Source organism: Ornithodoros turicata, chromosome 2, assembly GCF_037126465.1.
Source record: "Ornithodoros turicata isolate Travis chromosome 2, ASM3712646v1, whole genome shotgun sequence".
Taxonomy (NCBI): Eukaryota; Metazoa; Arthropoda; class Arachnida; order Ixodida; family Argasidae; genus Ornithodoros; species Ornithodoros turicata.
The window spans coordinates 47,325,352-47,344,746 of NC_088202.1; the positions used below are offsets into that span (position 1 = coordinate 47,325,352).

The window sequence follows — 19,395 nt, forward strand, 5'->3', positions numbered from 1 at the left end:
AGCTCGTAGTGTTGTCACCACGGAGAGTGCCGGGGAGGACCATCGTGAAGCACGTGGAGACCGGGAGTAAAACTCACTGTGGCCTCCGTGTGAGACCCCGGTGGAACGTTGGTCCCGGTGCCCCTTGACCGCAATTGGATGGACTGGACTGCCACTATGTTGCACAAAAGCCAGGTGGGAAGGCGAGGCGGGCAGGGTTCCTTGACCGCTGGCGTAGCAGATGCGGGTGGCGCGGTCGACAGCGGCGTACCGCGACCGGTACAGGAGCGTGATGCTCGGGAAGGTGCCGCTGGTGGTAGCCCGAGGAGAGCCATCGTGAAGCGTGTGGCGACGTGATCTGGGTAGATGGGTAAGGTGGGTAGGACCATGGTGTGGCGCGGTGGGGCGTTGCGATGAGTGGAGCCGCGGTGAATTGACGTCGTCGCCTAGCGGTTCCTCGGTAGAACGTTGCACCGTACCTTCGGAGGTGGGCTTGCAGTAATTTGGGATGGTGCTTGGCCGAATTACGCCGAACATGGTGTTCATAGTTCGGGTCACCAAATGTAGAGGAGGTGGTGTCCCTCTACATGAGTCCTGACCGGCGATGATGGAATGTCCCAGAGGGCAGATGGTCGTGGCCTCACGCTAGGACGGTGCCGGTAGAACTGCCGTGCCAGCGCCGTAGCGCGTGGCAGCAGAGGCACGCTTCGTCATCACACACGGGCCGCCACATCGCCATATATATGGGACCCGTATTTATTCGATATGGGTTTTTTCAATAGGGAGAAATTCCTAGCACGCCACCCTCAGTGTAAGTTAAGTATTTTGGATATGAGTCTGCTTCACTGCATGACAGGACACGGTAGGCTGAAATGGAAAGAGAGAATAACTTGGAGCGCTTGATTGATAGGGATCCAAGTAAAAGGGCAATTGTAGTTTCTATAGAAAGTAGAATTTTAAGGCTCCTAAAATTATAGTTGAGCTTCTCATGAGTAGTACCGACATGTTGTGATAGTTTTTCGAAACTGCAACGCGAGAATGAAAATCATTAATATAGTAGGAATACAATTGTATCATATATCTTTTCCCGTAAAGGCGTTCTGTCTTGTCCTCAGTGGTGCGCGAATGAAACTTTGCCCCCCAGGCTTCGACGCCGTTTTGCTCGCAGGTGTAGGCTCAGATAACGAGTATATGAGCGCAGATAAGGTTGTGTGCTATGTATTACATAACCTTGGACCTGGTGATGATGTTGAGTGTTTCAGGGTCTCAATTATTATTATTTTAAAGACCAGTGATAGTTTGCTGGAGTTGTGATTCTAATGATTGAAAGTACCATGATAAGCCTTTTGGGGTGAAAATCAGCTAAGATCAGCGTTCATGCACGGTGCTTTTTTTGTTGAATTTTAATGTAAGAATGAATATCATTAAGAGTAGGGAAAAAATTTTGCGATTCAATGAATAATAGGAGTGTTTGTCTGTGCTGCTGCCAGCCCCGTTCTGCACCTCTTGAGTCAGGATGTGATGACATAATACAGTTGCTCTATGTTTGAAGTATCTGTAGCAATGCATTGACCACTATTAGAGAAAAGGTGTAGCAATAGAAAAATGGGAGGTTGGTCTATGGTATGCATCTTCCTGGACAGAGGAGTGTGTGTGTGTTTACAAATAGTTTGATGCTGGGGAGTGTGTTTTCTGCTTTGTTCAAGTGCTTCTCTGCAACTTTTCCCCCTTGTTGTCTGACAACGAAGCGATTTTTCCTGGCATGACAGTGCTCGCTGAAAAATGTCCTGACATGCCCAGACCTCTTCTATCATACTTTCCTTCTACATGTAGTTCTGTATTTTTTTTCTTTTTGACAAGGAACATTCTTGTTGATAGCTCCACCCAGAATGGGAGTAGAGCTAGAACGATTCTTAATAATTTCGCGATTCATTTACTGCTGAGAGTAACAGCAAGGGGGACAGGTGTGTGACTTTATTCAGGAGGAACAAAGCGTCATTATTCAGTTATCTGGCTGGCTCTCGGATGGGACGGAGATGTCTTGCTGAGCTCATCGTATCTACCCATTGATGATGTTACTTGTTAGGATATTTTGTTGTTCCTGTATTCGTAAATATCATTTAGCAAGACCTTGAGATTTAAATGGTTAATTCCTACAATCAGCTTTCATGCATGGTGTAATCATTATAGTAGAATAAAGGAAATAATTGCGGGATAGTGACAGGTCCTCCGTCTAGAGCGTACGCGTCCTTGAGCCATGCAGCTGCATGCCTGGGTGATGATGTCATCCCGTGGCTCTACTGTTCCAGGTGGACCTTGTCCAGACGAGATGGGTTGGGCATTAGTGAAAAAAAAAAGCAGTGTAGCCCTGAGACAATAGGATGACGTCACGACCAATGAGCAAAACCCGCAGAGGGCGCAAGGATTCACTTCTCTCTTGGCCACTGGTGAATGTGGACACGTTGATTATGCTCATACCAATTCTGTTGGCTGTTGGTGGAAAAGCAAAGCTTCGGTGGGATTCCATTTGCCTCTGACGGGGTACGGCTGTGTAGCTCATACCTAGTGAATGGTGTGCGACGATTCTGGTGGATTTTGTGTCGAGCGGATTTACGTTGAGCGAATGTAGTGTACGTGAAAATACTTCGATGATGGTGAGTCTTTTTCACTCTGTCCAAGTGTTTTTCTGTGTTTCCTTTGCTCTGTTGCCCAGCAGCCGTGGGATTTTTCCTCGTGTAACAGCGCTCGTTGAGCAATGTACTGACATGACCCGACCTGCATGCTTTCTTGTGTTGACGCATCTAGATTTGTATTTTTTTCTTTTTCGGACGAGTGAGATTCATGTTGTGTGTTCTTGTCTTGACGACTACGCTAGTGCTGCCGCACCCCTGATTTCAATGAGAATAGTGATAGAACGATTCTGAATAATTTTGCGATTAAATTGGTTCTGAAAGTACGGCTAAGGACGGCTGCATGACTTTATAGAGGAGAAAAGGTGCATTACGATCAATTATGCGCCTGGGTTTCGGATGGAATGGAGGCATCGTTCTGCGCTCCTCGCGACTGCTGTTGTGGTGGGCTGATTTGTTGTGTAACTAATTCTTTCGCACGTGACAACTTTGTCCCCGCTTTGTTCGTGATTTTCATTCTTCGTGTATGTCGGGTACTGGTGTCTGTTGTACATTTAAGGGCATCCCTGCCCGCCTATCTTCCTCAAAAGCTGCCTTGGGAACGAGAGTAGTGCTGGTGTGATTCTTAATAATGTTGTCATGAAATTAGTTGAGAAAGTAACCGCTAGAGGGTGAAGATGCGTGACTCTATAGAGGATACAAAAGCATTATGATTAAGTTCTGTGCCTGGGTGTCGGATGTAGCAGACACATCGTTCTGCGCTCCCCGTGACTGCTGTGGTTCGCTCATTTGTTCTGTAACAAATAATTTTGGAGCTAGCTATGAATGGTTAGCATATTAACTCTTGCTTTCACAGCAGTTTGCATTCCTCTGTATGATTGTTTTTCTCCTTGTATGTCCAGAGCTGTCTTAACCTGCCCTGACATTACATGATGACGTCACACCTGACGTCACAGGTTGTCCAGAACTGGTGGTCACAAGAAGGGCGGTGACACCACCTGGTGCGATGCTTTGCAACCTGCCTTTGTGCTCCGTCGCCGTCCGAATTTATGAAATTTGTAATGTTTCTCGGTTTGATAGATTGGTTCGCTATTATTTTCCTGCATGCATATGTTGTTTACGTGTTGAACGATGCGCAGATTTGGCTCTCTATTAATGCTAGCTGTTGATCGCGTTATGCCGCTCCTTATTATTTCCTTGTGCCTGTGCTATTCAGTTCATAAAAAATTGAATAATTAAAAGCTGTGCCATGTTGGAACAAAACAGATGCAACTTAGATTCCCTATTGTGCTCGAAATGTTCATAACTGTCGTAAAACAGGCGTACGTCTCCCGTCTTCAACAAATCAGGGAATATACTGCACCTTCCCCTCACATCACCCCCCGGGAGGGACATCTTTATTATTTTCCTGCATGTATCAGCTGTTTGCATGTTGAATGATCTGCGGATTTGGGTCTCTATTAGTGGTAGCTATTGATTGTGTTGTTTCTCATTGTTTCCTTACGTCTGTGCTATTCACTTAATAAGAAATTGATTAATTAAACGTCTGTAATATTGGAACAAAACATATGCAACTTAGATTCTATGTTGTTCTCGAAATTCCTTAAAACATTTAATAAGAAACATGATAATGAGGAAATTATTAGTGTTGCAATAATAGCGATCGACACGCAGACTTGTCATAACAAAACTTGTAATTTGATTGTAATTGTACTGATTAAGATTGCACTCTTTAACCAAGTGTAGTGTCCTTTGTCATAGATTTTACTTACTCTTGTGTTCGTGTCGTCTCTCTATGTGTCCCATGGTCTTCCAGGGTCTTTCTCTTGTTCATATTAATTACTTATATCTAGGCCACTTGTAAATGAAATTAAAACCCCACTATTGCAATGATGGTGCTCACGTATACAAATATTAGACTTTTTATAATACAACTTGTAATTTTGACTGTAATCATATTGATTAAGAATATCTTCTTTGATGAAATATGGTGTCTGTTCTCGTTTTGATATAGTATGGTTTCGCTATTATTTTCCATACATGTTGGAGAATATGCAGTTGTGGTTCTCTATTAGTGCTAGCTGTTAATTGTGTTGTGTTGATTCGAATTAGTTCCATATGTCTGCGCTACTCACTTCATAAGAACCTGGTTAATTAAATTTGTGTCATGTTGGAATAAGACATATTAAACTTAGCTTCCCTGCTGTGCTCGAAATTACTAACATGTATCAGAAGTTGTAATTAAAATTAAAACTCTACTGTTGCAATGACGGTGCTCACATATAGGAATATTAGTATTCATAACAAAACTTGTAATTTTGATTGTAATCGTATTGATTAAGAATATCTTCTTTGATTAAATCTGCTATTCCATTTTAATTCGGATTCATTGAAAACTTGTGTGTATGGTTACCGTTAATAAGAAATATTGTATTTGATTCTATGTGTGATACCTCTTCAATGCCATTGCATCATACCTGTAATAAGTAAGTATAGTCTTTATTATGTATATTGTATTGTATTGTGTTTCTTCTTTTTAGGTTTTTTATTGGCTGGGTTTTTCTCCTTCACACAGAGTCACAACATAATTCCCAGCACTATTGGCTTGAATAAATATATTTTCACTTGTAGTTTTGTGTATGGCTATCCTTTGCATGCCTATACTTGCATGCAAGCCGCCCACCGTGCACCTGTTGCAGTGGAAGAAATTTGCGAACGAAGTCGGCCCAGGCCGAAAAATGCGCTACGATAAGCGCATGCGCAGTACTCCGCCCACCGGTAAGTGCAAGCGTAGCCCTGCAGCTACGCGCTACCCCCCCTAGCAGAAAAAATCGCGAAAAAAGTCAGCGCAGACACGACGGTAGCGCTGCCCTGGCGGGGGCGCCGGCGTTTCTCACCCTATGTATACTATTTCTGATGTATCATCGCTTATTGAAACTCAACGAACAAATGAACTGCGGTGAACCACCGGCGATTTTCATCAAATACTCTCTTGTACGCCATTGAAGAATCTCCATGCAACGAAAGGAAACATCAATAAGAGATTGCGCAAGTCCGTGGCAACTAAATGCAACTTGCTGAAGTGCTACAAATACGGCAACAACGTATCGGTTGCATTAATCAACACTGGATTCAAGCGACTCATAATAAGACATCACTATATGAGGCATTCTCAATTCATTAATGAAGGCAAGAAACGAAAACTTCAGAGTTTCGAATAGGACAATTGTAATTTATCGAAATAAACAAGTGTACAACTGAAATAATAAGTGTAATCTTTGAATTCTATGCATCGCAAAGGAAACAGTTTGATATTGATGGTATTTAGCATGAAGATACGAATGCAGAAAAAATAGGCGATGTCAAGTTGCCGGTGGTGAGAAAATCAAAGAGTGATATTAAACGGTAGGAACAACTTATTTATTTACACATGGTAAACAAGACTTTCGTGCACGAGTCTGCACTTCTTCAGGTTACAAAAATATAAACATGGTACAGGCACGTATATACAGTTGAAGGGGGAGTTCTGGCATGAGAGGGTAACAGGTTGATGGAAAGGATGCAAACACAGATAAAAATCAAAAGAACATAAATACAAAAGCAGGGGTATCAGAAGCGAAACATAACGCGAGCCCAAGGGCTTATACACAGGAAACGAGAACACTTGTTGGTGACGTTCGAGGAATTAAGGATAAAAAGGGGGGCGTTACGGCGACGGAATGAGGACACAGGTGCGGAGTACAAAGGTGACCAGTGAACCGTGAGAAAGTGAAGACGGAGGTGGTCTCAGGAGAGAGACAAACGAAGAAAATGTGGAAATTGGAGAGTTGTGTGTGTGTGTGTTTATCATTATCTTTTTTTATTTGAAAAATTATATTTACGGGTTCAATAATTGTAGTGGGCCTGCGTGGATGTTCAAACCATGAGGCTTCAGAGACTGGAATTTTGCAATTAAAAAGGATTCGCGATTTTTGCGCTTCATGTCACTGTTATAACCCGATTCAAGGATAACGATTTTGAGGTCTGTACCTAAAGCGTGTCCAGGAAGGTTAAAATGTGTAGAAACGGGTGTAGGATGGTTATTAACAATATCTGATTTATGGCCGTAAAACCTTTCCCTCATGGTGTTCGAGGTTTCTCCAATATATTGAATACAACATTTAGTGCACATAATGAGGTAACATACGTTAAAAGAGTTGCAGTGCAATCCCTGTCGGATTTCGAAAATAAAAGAGTTTGAGGTGCTCGAGATAAATGTACATGGGCTAATGAAATGACATGTTTGGCAGCGTTTGTTACCACAAGGGGAACACCCAGGATTTGGTCGGGCTAGACGGGATGAAACTAGTAAGTTACGAATGTTACGTGATCGACGGAATGTGATATTGGGGGGAGCAGGAAAAATTATTTTAAGTTTTTCGTCGCTGTGGAAGTATGTTGAGATGGCGGGTGAAGATGGACCCTGCGCCACTCAGTGCTTTGTTATAGGCGGTAACGAAGGATAAATGGTTTTGTTGCTGCCGCGGTTCATGTGAAAGTAATTTATCCCGATCTAGAGATTTGCACGCGGAGAGAGCATTGCTTATAAGGTTGGGAGGGTAGTTTCGTTTTCTAAAATCGTTGGACATTTCTTCAGCGCATGCCTCAAAATCTTCTGGGTTAGAGCATATGCGTTTTAGACGTGTGAATTGACCAAAGGGGATGTTCCTTTTCTGAGTATTAGGATGGTAGCTGTTAAAATGAAGGTACTGGCGTTTGTCAGTAGGTTTCTTGTATAGATTCGTGACCAGCTTACCAGACTGTATAGAGACAGTCACGTCTAGAAAATTCAATGATGCGTGGGAAAGATTACACGTGAACTTGATGGCCTGATGTACGGAGTTAAAATGCTCGAAAAACGCAATTAGGGATGGTTCATCACCCGACCACACGATGAAAATGTCGTCAATGTACCTTAAGAAGACTAAAGGTTTGATCGGGAAGGATGCTAATGTTTTTTCTTCGAATTGCCCCATAAAAAGATTCGCATAGTTGGGAGACACGCGTGACCCCATTGCTGCACCTTGAATTTGGACAAAATGTTTTTCGTTAAATATAAAGTTGTTGTACATGAGCACAAGCTCAAGGAGCGAGAGGACAGCTGATGTCTGGAGAACTTCAGACGGGAAAGATTCAAGAGAAACTTTCACCGCATCGAGACCCTCATCGTGAGGTATGTTTGTATAAAGGGATGTAACATCCATAGTAGCCAAGATGACGTTGCTCAAATCGCTGTTCTGCTTATTAATCGAATCGACTTTGAGGAGAAAGTCATTGGTGTCTTTTACGTAAGAGGGCAGAAGCGGAGGAACGTGTTTGATACAATGGTCTAAAAGGAGAGAAATGTTTTCGGTGGGTGTGTTTATTCCTGATATTATAGGCCTGCCGGGGTTATTTTTTTTTGTGTACCTTAATCAATAGGTAAAATGAACCTGGAGTAGCATTTTTGGGTCTAATGAACTCCGCAATGTTACGTGGAATAGAGTCGTTAGTGATTAGCGCGCTGATCTTTTGGTTAATTGTGCGACAAAATAGTGAGGTGGGGTCAGAGTCAAGAGGCTTGTAGAACCTAGCATCACTGAGGTGCTCATTTGCTTTGCTGACGTAGTCTGAAGTATTCATCACGACAATTCCTCCGCCTTTATCAGCGGGCCTGATTATGATATCATCACGAGACTTGAGATTCCGTAGTGCTATCCTTTCTTGCTTAGATAAATTAAATGATCCCCGGTTGTCAGAAATGTTAAGAAGGCCTTTGATGTCATTGGATACTGCTTTAATATAATTGTCGATCATAGGGCTAGTTTTTGAAGGGTCAGGGGTCCAGACGGAAGGTTTCTTAAATGGCATTACTTAGTGCGTGCACTGCCGTGAAAAAATGTTTGCAAGTGCATTCGTCTACCTAAATTTTGGAGATCATTTAGAATTTCAAATTCATCAACACCATGGGGAGTGGGGACAAAGCTCAGTCCTTTGGATAAAACGCTGGTTTCAGCTTTGCCTAACGTAACGCCTGATAGGTTAAAAACAACATTTAGCGGTGGACCTACAGAAGTCCGTGGGTGGTCTAATAAAACAGTACAAAGATTAAGGCTGGTGATGTCTGTAAGGTGGATATTATCACGACAAGCTTTCTTACACTTCTTACGCTGTAATTGGGCGAGCTTATCGGAAGAAAAACGATTGAGTGTGAGCAATTCTTCTGGCGTTAGAGCGTGAGCTAGTTGACGGAGCTGGTTGTCTATGTCTTTGATTATGTAAGAACTTTCTGTTCGCAAAATTCTGATCAGTTCTATAGAAGCATGTGTTAATATGTTACGCCATCTCTTGGAACTACGCGGTGAGTGGAAATTGAATGTTGGGTGAACGTCAACCATTAAACCTTTGGGTACAACATTCTGTGCTATACAATCAGAGTAGAAATGGAAGTGAGAAACAAATCTAGTTTTTCTGTCTAATAACTTACGTGCCCTAAGGAACGTTGTAGAGTTCACATTGTCCGCACATAGTCAGTGAGAGCTCCTTGTGTTGTACCTCCGTGTCCCACGTTGTTGCTTCTTAGGCTGGCGTGTCCGCACCGAGGGAGTCGTGGCGGCGATAGGGGTGTCAGTCCGAACGGTGACGTCCGCGCTGCCAGGTGAACACGGTGGGCTTCTGTTTGGGGCTACTCTGGGCGTATGGGGATGAGGGCTGTGCACAGGGCTGGCACAGGACGTGGACTGGGTAGCACAATGATCACGGGGAGCATTTCGCCGGGTAGATGACCGTGATGGCGAAGGTGGCAAATTAGGACGGTTCCCGATGGAGGGGGATTCTTCGAGGTGGAAGCCGCTGGAGCTGTTGAAGTTGCGGTGTGGGCTTGCTGAGTTTGGGCGGTTCCTCGTACTCGTTGCACTGTTACCCTCTGGGGATGGTTGACTGGGGTTGGAGCTCCCATTTGGTGCAGCAGGGGCAGCAGACGGCTGACTGATGGGAGGGAAATCTTCGAGACGGAGGTGAAAGCCGCCGGAGTTGCTGAAGTTGCGGTTTGGGCTTGCTGAGGTGTCAGCGGTGGGAGGAAAATGCAGCCTGATTACGCTCCTATAGTGGGAAGCTAGGACTTTCGCGCCTCGAGAATTCAGATGGTGGCCATCCAACGCAAGTAGATCCCATGGGGACTGATCCAAGGTGTAGTGCCGGATGAAGCCTACATGGTTGTTAACAATCGACAGGTACCAAAAATGTTGGTTCAGGAGTTGGATTTTGTAGTTGGTCTCATGGATAAAGGCACGTTGGTCCTGGTGGACGTACCAAGATGGGAGTCGAGGAGGGACGCTTGACAATACCACGAAAAGGTGTGGTCGGGAAGATTGGATGTGTGAAAGTAACAGGTCAAAATGCTCCACACAAGAGAACACTGATGCTTCACCAACATCGATGGAACCAGCTTGAAGAATAATTACGTCCAAATCTTGGGGAAGGCTATCCACGACGGTGATGAAATCCAGAATCTTTCTTCCCGGGAAGGCTTTGATCATGACGTCTTGCGAGCTGAAGAACTTGGGTACCAGCTTGATTAGGGAGTTACCGATTATGGCGATTCGGGGAAGAAGTTCCACTCCGTTCGGGCTTGACATGGTGAACAAGAAGATACGAAGGCAGAAAAAATAGGCGATGTCAAGTTGCCGGTGGTGAGAAAATCAAAGAGTGATATTAAACGGTAGGAACAACTTATTTATTTACACATGGTAAACAAGACTTTCGTGCACGAGTCTGCACTTCTTCAGGTTACAAAAATATAAACATGGTACAGGCATATATATACAGTTGAAGGAGTTCTCGCATGAGAGGGTAACAGGTTGATGGAAAGGATGCAAACACAGATAGAAATCAAAAGAACATAAATACAAAAGCAGGGGTATCAGAAGCGAAACATAACGCGAGCCCAAGGGCTTATACACAGGAAACGAGAACACTTGTTGGTGACGTTCGAGGAATTAAGGATAAAAAGGGGGGCGTTACGGCGACGGAATGAGGACACAGGTGCGGAGTACAAAGGTGACCAGTGAACCGTGAGAAAGTGAAGACGGAGGTGGTCTCAGGAGAGAGACAAACGAAGAAAATGTGGAAATTGGAGAGTTGTGTGTGCGTGTGTTTATCATTATCTTTTTTTATTTGAAAAATTATATTTACGGGTTCAATAATTGTAGTGGGCCTGCGTGGATGTTCAAACCATGAGGCTTCAGAGACTGGAATTTTGCAATTAAAAAGGATTCGCGATTTTTGCGCTTCTTGTCACTGTTATAACCCGATTCAAGGATAACGATTTTGAGGTCTGTACCCTCCCGTACACTCCCAGGTACTACCCTCCCAACCTTATAAGCAATGCTCTCTCCGCGTGCAAATCTCTAGATCGGGATAAATTACTTTCACATGAACCGCGGCAGCAACAAAACCATTTATCCTTCGTTACCGCCTATAACAAAGCACTGAGTGGCGCAGGGTCCATCTTCACCCGCCATCTCAACATACTTCACAGCGACAAAAAACTTAAAATAATTTTTCCTGCTCCCCCCAATATCACATTCCGTCGATCACGTAACATTCGTAACTTACTAGTTTCATCCCGTCTATCCCGACCAAATCCTGGGTGTTCCCCTTGTGGTAACAAACGCTGCCAAACATGTCATTTCGTTAGCCCATGTACATTTATCTCGAGCACCTCAAACTCTTTTATTTTCGAAATCCGACAGGGATTGCACTGCAACTCTTTTAACGTATGTTACCTCATTATGTGCACTAAATGTTGTATTCAATATATTGGACAAACCTCGAACACCATGAGGGAAAGGTTTTACGGCCATAAATCAGATATTGTTAATAACCATCCTACACCCGTTTCTACACATTTTAACCTTCCTGGACACGCTTTAGGTACAGACCTCAAAATCGTTATCCTTGAATCGGGTTATAACAGTGACATGAAGCGCAAAAATCGCGAATCCTTTTTAATTGCAAAATTCCAGTCTCTGAAGCCTCATGGTTTGAACATCCACGCAGGCCCACTACAATTATTGAACCCGTAAATATAATTTTTCAAATAAAAAAAGATAATGATAAACACACACACACACAACTCTCCAATTTCCACATTTTCTTCGTTTGTCTCTCTCCTGAGACCACCTCCGTCTTCACTTTCTCACGGTTCACTGGTCACCTTTGTACTCCGCACCTGTGTCCTCATTCCGTCGCCGTAACGCCCCCCTTTTTATCCTTAATTCCTCGAACGTCACCAACAAGTGTTCTCGTTTCCTGTGTATAAGCCCTTGGGCTCGCGTTATGTTTCGCTTCTGATACCCCTGCTTTTGTATTTATGTTCTTTTGATTTTTATCTGTGTTTGCATCCTTTCCATCAACCTGTTACCCTCTCATGCCAGAACTCCCCCTTCAACTGTATATATGTGCCTGTACCATGTTTATATTTTTGTAACCTGAAGAAGTGCAGACTCGTGCACGAAAGTCTTGTTTACCATGTGTAAATAAATAAGTTGTTCCTACCGTTTAATATCACTCTTTGTATTTAGCATGGTTAGATTGAGAACAATGATTGTTAAGGAAGCGAATATTCCACACTATGTGCAAGAATTCTGATATGGAATCAGAGCTGGCCATCAAATAATTTTACACAACCGCACTCTGTACAACTTCGACATCTGAAGGACACTCTTATGGTGTACGTGGTACCCCACTCACTCTAATAGAGTCGTATCTTGGCAGTCGAAGGCAGTCAGTTGAAATTAATGGTCACTTATCTTCCGTTCTTGAGATCACTTCCGGAGTGCCTCAGGGCAGTATATTGGGGCCATTGTTATTTAATATCTACATTAACGATATTGAAAACATCTGCCCTCGTGCACATTTTGTAATTTACGCCGATGACGCCAGTTTTTTCTTTTCTGGCATTGATGCAAATGAAATAACCCGCACTGCTAATATGACACTCAAGACACTAGATGAGTGCATGGTCACGCAATAACTGCCTACAGATTAATGCAACAAAAACAAAGGGCGTTTTGTTGAGACCAAAGAACAAACGTGTCGTAGCAAATATTCGTTTGACTATATCTGGCGATGAAATAGAGCTAGTGAATAACATCAAGATACTCTGTGTCTTTTTTTCTTATGACTTGAGCTGGGATATCCACGTCGATAAATTATCTAGTAGACTGTCGCATGTGCCTGGTACTTTGTGGAAGTGCAAGGCAATACCACCTACGCAAGTTAAGCTACGCCTTTATAACGCGCTCTTCTCTTCTCTCCTTTGTTACGGACACTTGATTTGGGGAACGACCACAAAGGCGAACCTCAATAAATTGACACTAATCCAAAAATGAGCAGCTCGTGCTATTTGTAACGAACACTTCCTTGCACATGCCAAGCCCATTTTCCTTAAGCTGGGCATAATTTCAATAACATATTTATATGAATACAGAGTCTTAGTAATGTCAAAATTTGGTCGTGCCGTTATTCACGAATTGCACACTTTGTCACACTTAACAAAGAATGACACAGTTGCTCGTACACGGGCCAGGGAAGTCTGGCTGACTCCGCGATGCCGGACCACATACGGACTACAAATGATACGCTACCAGTTACCTACGTTATTGAACAAATACTCTTACCTGTTCGAACACCCTGACTTCAAAAAGGCCTCGAAAAAAGCTCTCCGTGCACACTACCTAAATATCCTTCAATCACATTAGAATGTTTTCTTTTTATTACTCCTTTTCGCTTTTGGGTTATTACAAGGGCATTTCCTGCGCTGATCGATTATTAAGTAGCTGTGTTTTTTGTCGCGAGTTCAAACCGTTATTGATGATAGGAGAGACATGCGTCTGTGTAATTACGGCAAAGCTGTTACTGTCTGTGTTATTGTGGTGCTTTTTGCAAGATTGTTTACCTTTGAATTTATTGATACTCGTAATCATGCCAGATGTGCTTATTTCGTTGTTACTGAAGTGTCACGTATGTGAATGCCAGTTCTTTTCCTTTGTTTGCTATGTGTCAGCACTGCTATTGACGTCGTGGTCCCCAGGCGTTTCCAAGCTGCATCATGGCAGCTTTTTGTCTGGGACCACCGCCAACTCTTGATCGAAACGGAAAAATAATTAAAAAACAAATTGCAGGAGAAGAATCGGTCATCTAAATTTAGAGTCATGATCTTTGTTGACAAAAAAGGACAACTAATCTTTTGCGAAAGCTTATCACATTTCGTGAACTAACTTGCACAGTATGTATATTTCTCATACAACTGGACCAGCTCTCCTTGTTCTTGAGCAACGACAACTGTATAATTGAAAGAATATCTATAACATCTTTTGACAATATATCTTAAAATGAATCTATTATCAAATGCTGCAACGCAAATGGGGGACTTGCAAGCATGACGTGCAGGCGGAGTCTCCAATTCGAATCACACAATACTCGTGACACACAGCACAGAAAACGATTATTAGATAACTGGCAACCAGATTTTGGAGAAGCGAATCACACATTTGTCATCAGAAATGTTTAACCAATATACAATGAGGATGAGCACCATGCATAAGCACAATGGAAGATATGAAATCTTAATTATAATAAGTAAATATTCGTTTTGTAAACTTCATCATTATAAGCAGCACAGGTCACACGTAAATGTAGATCATTTATCCAATTCACAAAATGTACACGATGTTTCACGAAGGCATACTGAAAAACTATCACCCCTATCAAAGTGTCATCGCATACGGGCACTATAAATGGAAAGGGGAGACTGTAATTTCATGGGTTTTTACCTCATAATGAGGTAAAACGCAATGCCCACACCAAAGATCATTTTCTTGTTCAAATTTTTAAAGTCAAAACTGTCCCCACTTTCTCAGATATTTTTTATATATAGATTAAAAAGTTTTGCATATAGTCAGACACCCTATACAAGATCAATATATTTGATTGTGCATTAAATGCTAAACTTTGTCGGATCGCTTCCAGGACAAGTCTTGTAAAGTGGAGACTACCACACACCAGTAAGTGTTTAATTAAAATTTGAACGGGTGTTGCAAAATATGAACTGAGTTGTAGAAATTGTAATTTCACAATGCGTAAGCTCTAGCTCGCTCACTTTGACACGCGAAGGTTTCAAGAACTCTTTCGCGATGAGAGAGAGTTCAATCGAAGAGTATCACATTTTCTATACACTACAACGCAATGTGGATTCTCTATGCTGCGCAGATTGACAATTACGAATATTTTTGAAATGAAATTTACTTACAACTCGAAGAAAAGGTAATCCGGGTCGATGAACTCGTTTCCGGGAAAAGGCAACACGTGCACGCGTGTGGTACAGCGTGCGGTACAGCGTTAGCGCGTCGGGCGTAGAATCGCGTTCGGTTTCGGGGACGTCTTTAGCGTGGGGAATCGTTGCCCAGCGTGCTGCCGAAACATCTTCATTAACTCGTATGACCCTTTCTTCGAGCTTTAAGTAAATTTCATTCGAAACATAGTCGTAATTATTAATCTCCACAGCATAGAGAATCCAGATGTATATAGAAAATGTGAAACTCTTCGATTAAATTCTCTTTCATCGCGAAAGAGTTCTTAATTTTTTCGCGTGTCAAACTGAGCGAGCTAAAGCTTGCGTATTGTGAAATTACACTTTCTACAACTCAGTTCGTAAATTGCAACACTCATTCAGATTTTAATTAAACAGTTACTGATGTGTTCCGATGTGATCCGACAAACTTTAGCACTTAATGCACAATCAAATATCTCGATCTTGTACAAGGTGTCTGACTATATGCAAAACTTTTTGATCTATATATAAAAATATCTAAGAAATGGGTACAGTTTTGATTTTGAAAATTTAAACAAAAAAATTCTTTAGAGTGGAGGTTGCGTGTTACCTCATTATGAGCGAAAAACCTATAAAATTAAGCTATGCCCTTTCCATTTGTAGTGTCCGTATCCTATGACACAATGAATAGTGTGATAGTTTTTCACTGTGCCATTAAACACATCAATCAATCAATCAATCAATCAATCAATCAGTTTTTCACTATGTCTTGGGAAACCTCAGGTACATTTTGAGACTTGGATAAATGATCTACGTTTTATATGTGTGATCTGTGCTGCTAATGAATTCCACGTCGACACAGCTATTTCGTATCCATATTCTGAGAACATTGGACGGATGTTACCTCTGCAAACTTGGCAAAAGGGCACCTTACCAATTCTGGGTGGATGGTGTTAATTTTATTTGATGTAGGATCTCCAACGTTCCTCTGAAATTCATATCCGTATTCGGTACTGCTGTTTCGTACCCACATTCTGACAAAGTTGGATGTTTGGCGACTGCCCCTCATCGGAAGAAAAACACCATAGCAAGGCTGGAACAACTTTACAGATCTTATGTAGACCACTCAGCATTTATCCGACAGTGACCCAGTCCTGTGAACGTCACGTCGGTACGGCTATTTCGTAATCAATATTCTGACATCGTTTGACCGGTAGCGACTGCCTGCCCAACATTGGGAAAGGGCACCGTACTAATGACGGAAAAACGTTAACAATTTCATGTAGACATCTCAAGGTTTGTCCGACATTGTTGCAATGCTGTGAACACCACGTTGGTACAGCTATTTCGTTCCATATCATCACAACGTTGGGCCGGTGGCGACATCCGCACATTGGAAATAAGGTACCGTACCAATGCCGGCACAACCAAGCAATTTGGTGTAGACCCCTCATAGTTTCTCCCTCATTGTTCTACTGCTGGGAATTTCATGTTGAGATAACATCATGATATACGTATTCCAGCAACATTTGCGAAGTTTATATTCGTAATCAAACGTTGCTCAAATATTGCTGCAACGGCTGTAAATTGGCGTTGGCATTCTAATACGGATGCAACGTCGCAACGACATTGCCAACATTGGCCAACGTATCAAACGATGCACCAGCGTTATTCCTACACTTTGTGTTGCTTTGGATATCATTGTCGAAATTTTTCGTGTCTCCGGTGCTAGCGGAGCGGAGCGGAACAAATACTGTACCGTACCTAGCATAACCCTGTACATTTGTAGTCATATAATGTAGACAAGATTTTGTCAGAGATAGTGAAAACAGAGAAAGGTTGTAAACTGAACGCGAATGAGCGCATGAGCCTGTTACAAATCTCCATCCTCCTTGTATTCTTTTCCCCTGAGTTTTCGGTGCCAGTAGCAAGCAGTGACTGTAACATACACCGGTATCAGCGCACACATCCGCTTAAAGTTTTTATCACAACTCCAATTACGCGCAATGCCTAGCGACTGGCATCCCGTGTAGTGGAGGTCCTAGCAATAGCGCATTCAGTCACTTGCTTAAGGCCTCTTGAAGATGCAAACGTTCGGTTGGGTACTTGTCCTCGTTGCAGCCTCGCTGCTAACGGTATGTGTGTGAAATTTTGTGCATGACCATTAGTGATTGATTACTGCAACCATGATTACGATATGTAGAAAGAATTACAGTTTTGGTATCTATTTAATCAACTTTCATGCCTCAACACAGGTTTATAGCGTAGAGGCTGGATGTCCGGATGGCACTTCCGGGCAGAACTGCGAAAGTTGCTCAGGATTCCTTTGTGACAACGGTAAGTGCATTCCTGAAGAATGGAAATGTGACGGCGACGGTGATTGCTCTGATGGCGAAGATGAACTTAAGGATTGTCCCGTACCTGACTGCGACGAGGAAACGTTTTTGTGCAAGCCATTGAACATATGTTTGTCCAAACGGTACGTTTGCGACATGAACGCTGACTGTCCCGACGGGTCCGACGAAGCCGACTGCGAAACTCGTCCTTGCGACGGCTTCAAATGCAACAACTTCAAGTGCATTAACGGCGACTTTAAATGTGATGGCGACGACGACTGCAAAGACGGTTCAGACGAAGAGAATTGCCCTGTTCCGGAATGTGATGACCCAAAGTTGCTCTGCGAACCCATGAAGAAGTGTCTTCGGGAAGCGCATATCTGCGATAAACGCAGCGACTGCCCAGATGGCTCAGATGAACAAAATTGCGAGGAATACGACTGTGGAGAGTGGAGATTCAAGTGCGCTAACAACAAGTGCATCAATAAAGACTACGAGTGTGATGGAGACGATGACTGTACTGACGGGTCTGACGAAGCCGACTGCGAAACTCGTCCTTGCGACGGCTTCAAATGCAACAACTTCAAGTGCATTAACGGCGACTTTACATGTGATGGCGACGACGACTGCAAAGACGGTTCAGACGAAGAGAATTGCCCTGTTCCGGAATGTGATGACCCAAAGTTGCTCTGCGAACCCAGGAAGAAGTGTCTTCGGGAAGCGGATATCTGCGATAAACTCAGCGACTGCCCCGATGGCTCAGATGAACAAAATTGCGAGGAATACAACTGTGGAGAGTTGAGATTCAAGTGCGCTAACAACAAGTGCATCAATAAAGACTACAAGTGTGATGGAGACGATGACTGTTCTGACGGGTCTGACGAAGCCGACTGCCCTCTGCTCGAGTGCGAAGACAGCCGTCAACTCTGTGCACCTAGGTTTAGGTGTCTTGACGCAACGGATATCTGCGATGCAACTAAAAACTGTCCGGACGGGTCTGACGAGCTAAACTGCGAAGAGTACGAATGCGGCGAAGAAAGGTTCAAATGTGCTAACCACAAGTGTATTAAGAAAGCGTTCAAATGCGATGGAGACGATGATTGCGGCGATGACTCTGATGAAGAAGGCTGTCCCGTGCCCGAATGTACCGAAGGCCAATTCCTGTGTCTACCAAGAAAGAAATGTTTGGCAAGGTCCGACGTGTGTGACCTCGACGTAGATTGTCCAGACGGTTCCGACGAACAGGACTGCGAAAACTACGAATGCGAGGGCTACAAGTGCAACAACAACAAGTGCGTGAACAGCGCGTACGTCTGCGACGGGGATGATGACTGCGGCGACAACTCTGATGAAACAAATTGCACAAATTAACGTAATAATAAACTGATTTCTACTGTAATTTCCAATGTTCTGTTCGTGAATTGGACTTTACATGGCTCATTAGCGAACACGCTATCGCTGGGACTTTATGTACCGAAATAACCCCATGCTGTGCTGAATAAATATTAAAAACAGGATATTTGCGTTTACGTGACCCTGCATTCCAACGTTTACGGCAAGGGGTGTAATAGAAATTTGGCGCCGTGGCTGTATTGAAACTGATTCGGCTGTTACACTACGGCAGGTGTTCCGGCTAGAGCTCTGCACGGGACGACTTTTCCAGGGGCGACACGGCGCGAGCCTTTCTCTTCCTCGTCGTCCGGCCCAGGAGAGCGCGGTGGCTCAGTGAGTAGGGCCTGCACTTCGCGGTGACTCAAGAATGGGGCCCGGCCTAGCATTTCCAGCAGTGAATTAGACGTTTCTAGCGCTTGTCGAACAAATTCATAAGCAAAATTAGCGTAATTTATAAGTAAAGTTCTAAGTAATAATTAAATTTGTAAAAAGAGAAAACAAAGTCACAGACATGCAAGAACTGGTGGTTTAATACCGCAACAGCACGAGGCCAAATGAAATCTTGAACGCACTAGGGCAAGCGCGTTATCTTACACTACAAGTTTTTGTGCACATAGAGGATGTTGTCCAAAAACTCATTCACCCAATCCCTAATCGTCTTACCAAGCTTTGCGAACCTGATTGGGAAATATATGAGTAGCCAGGA

At 43.3% G+C, this 19,395-nt stretch overlaps 1 protein-coding gene across 1 annotated transcript; it reads left to right on the forward strand.

The window, feature by feature from the left end:
• Positions 1-16,988: 16,988 nt before the first annotated feature.
• LOC135383422 (low-density lipoprotein receptor-related protein 1-like) lies at positions 16,989-18,814 on the forward strand. The gene is made up of 2 exons (XM_064612880.1): positions 16,989-17,096; positions 17,217-18,814. The coding sequence occupies exons 1-2, from the start codon at positions 17,046-17,048 to the stop codon at positions 18,666-18,668; spliced, it is 1,503 nt and encodes a 500-aa protein (XP_064468950.1). The 5' UTR covers positions 16,989-17,045; the 3' UTR covers positions 18,669-18,814.
• The last annotated feature ends 581 nt before the right edge of the window (positions 18,815-19,395 follow it).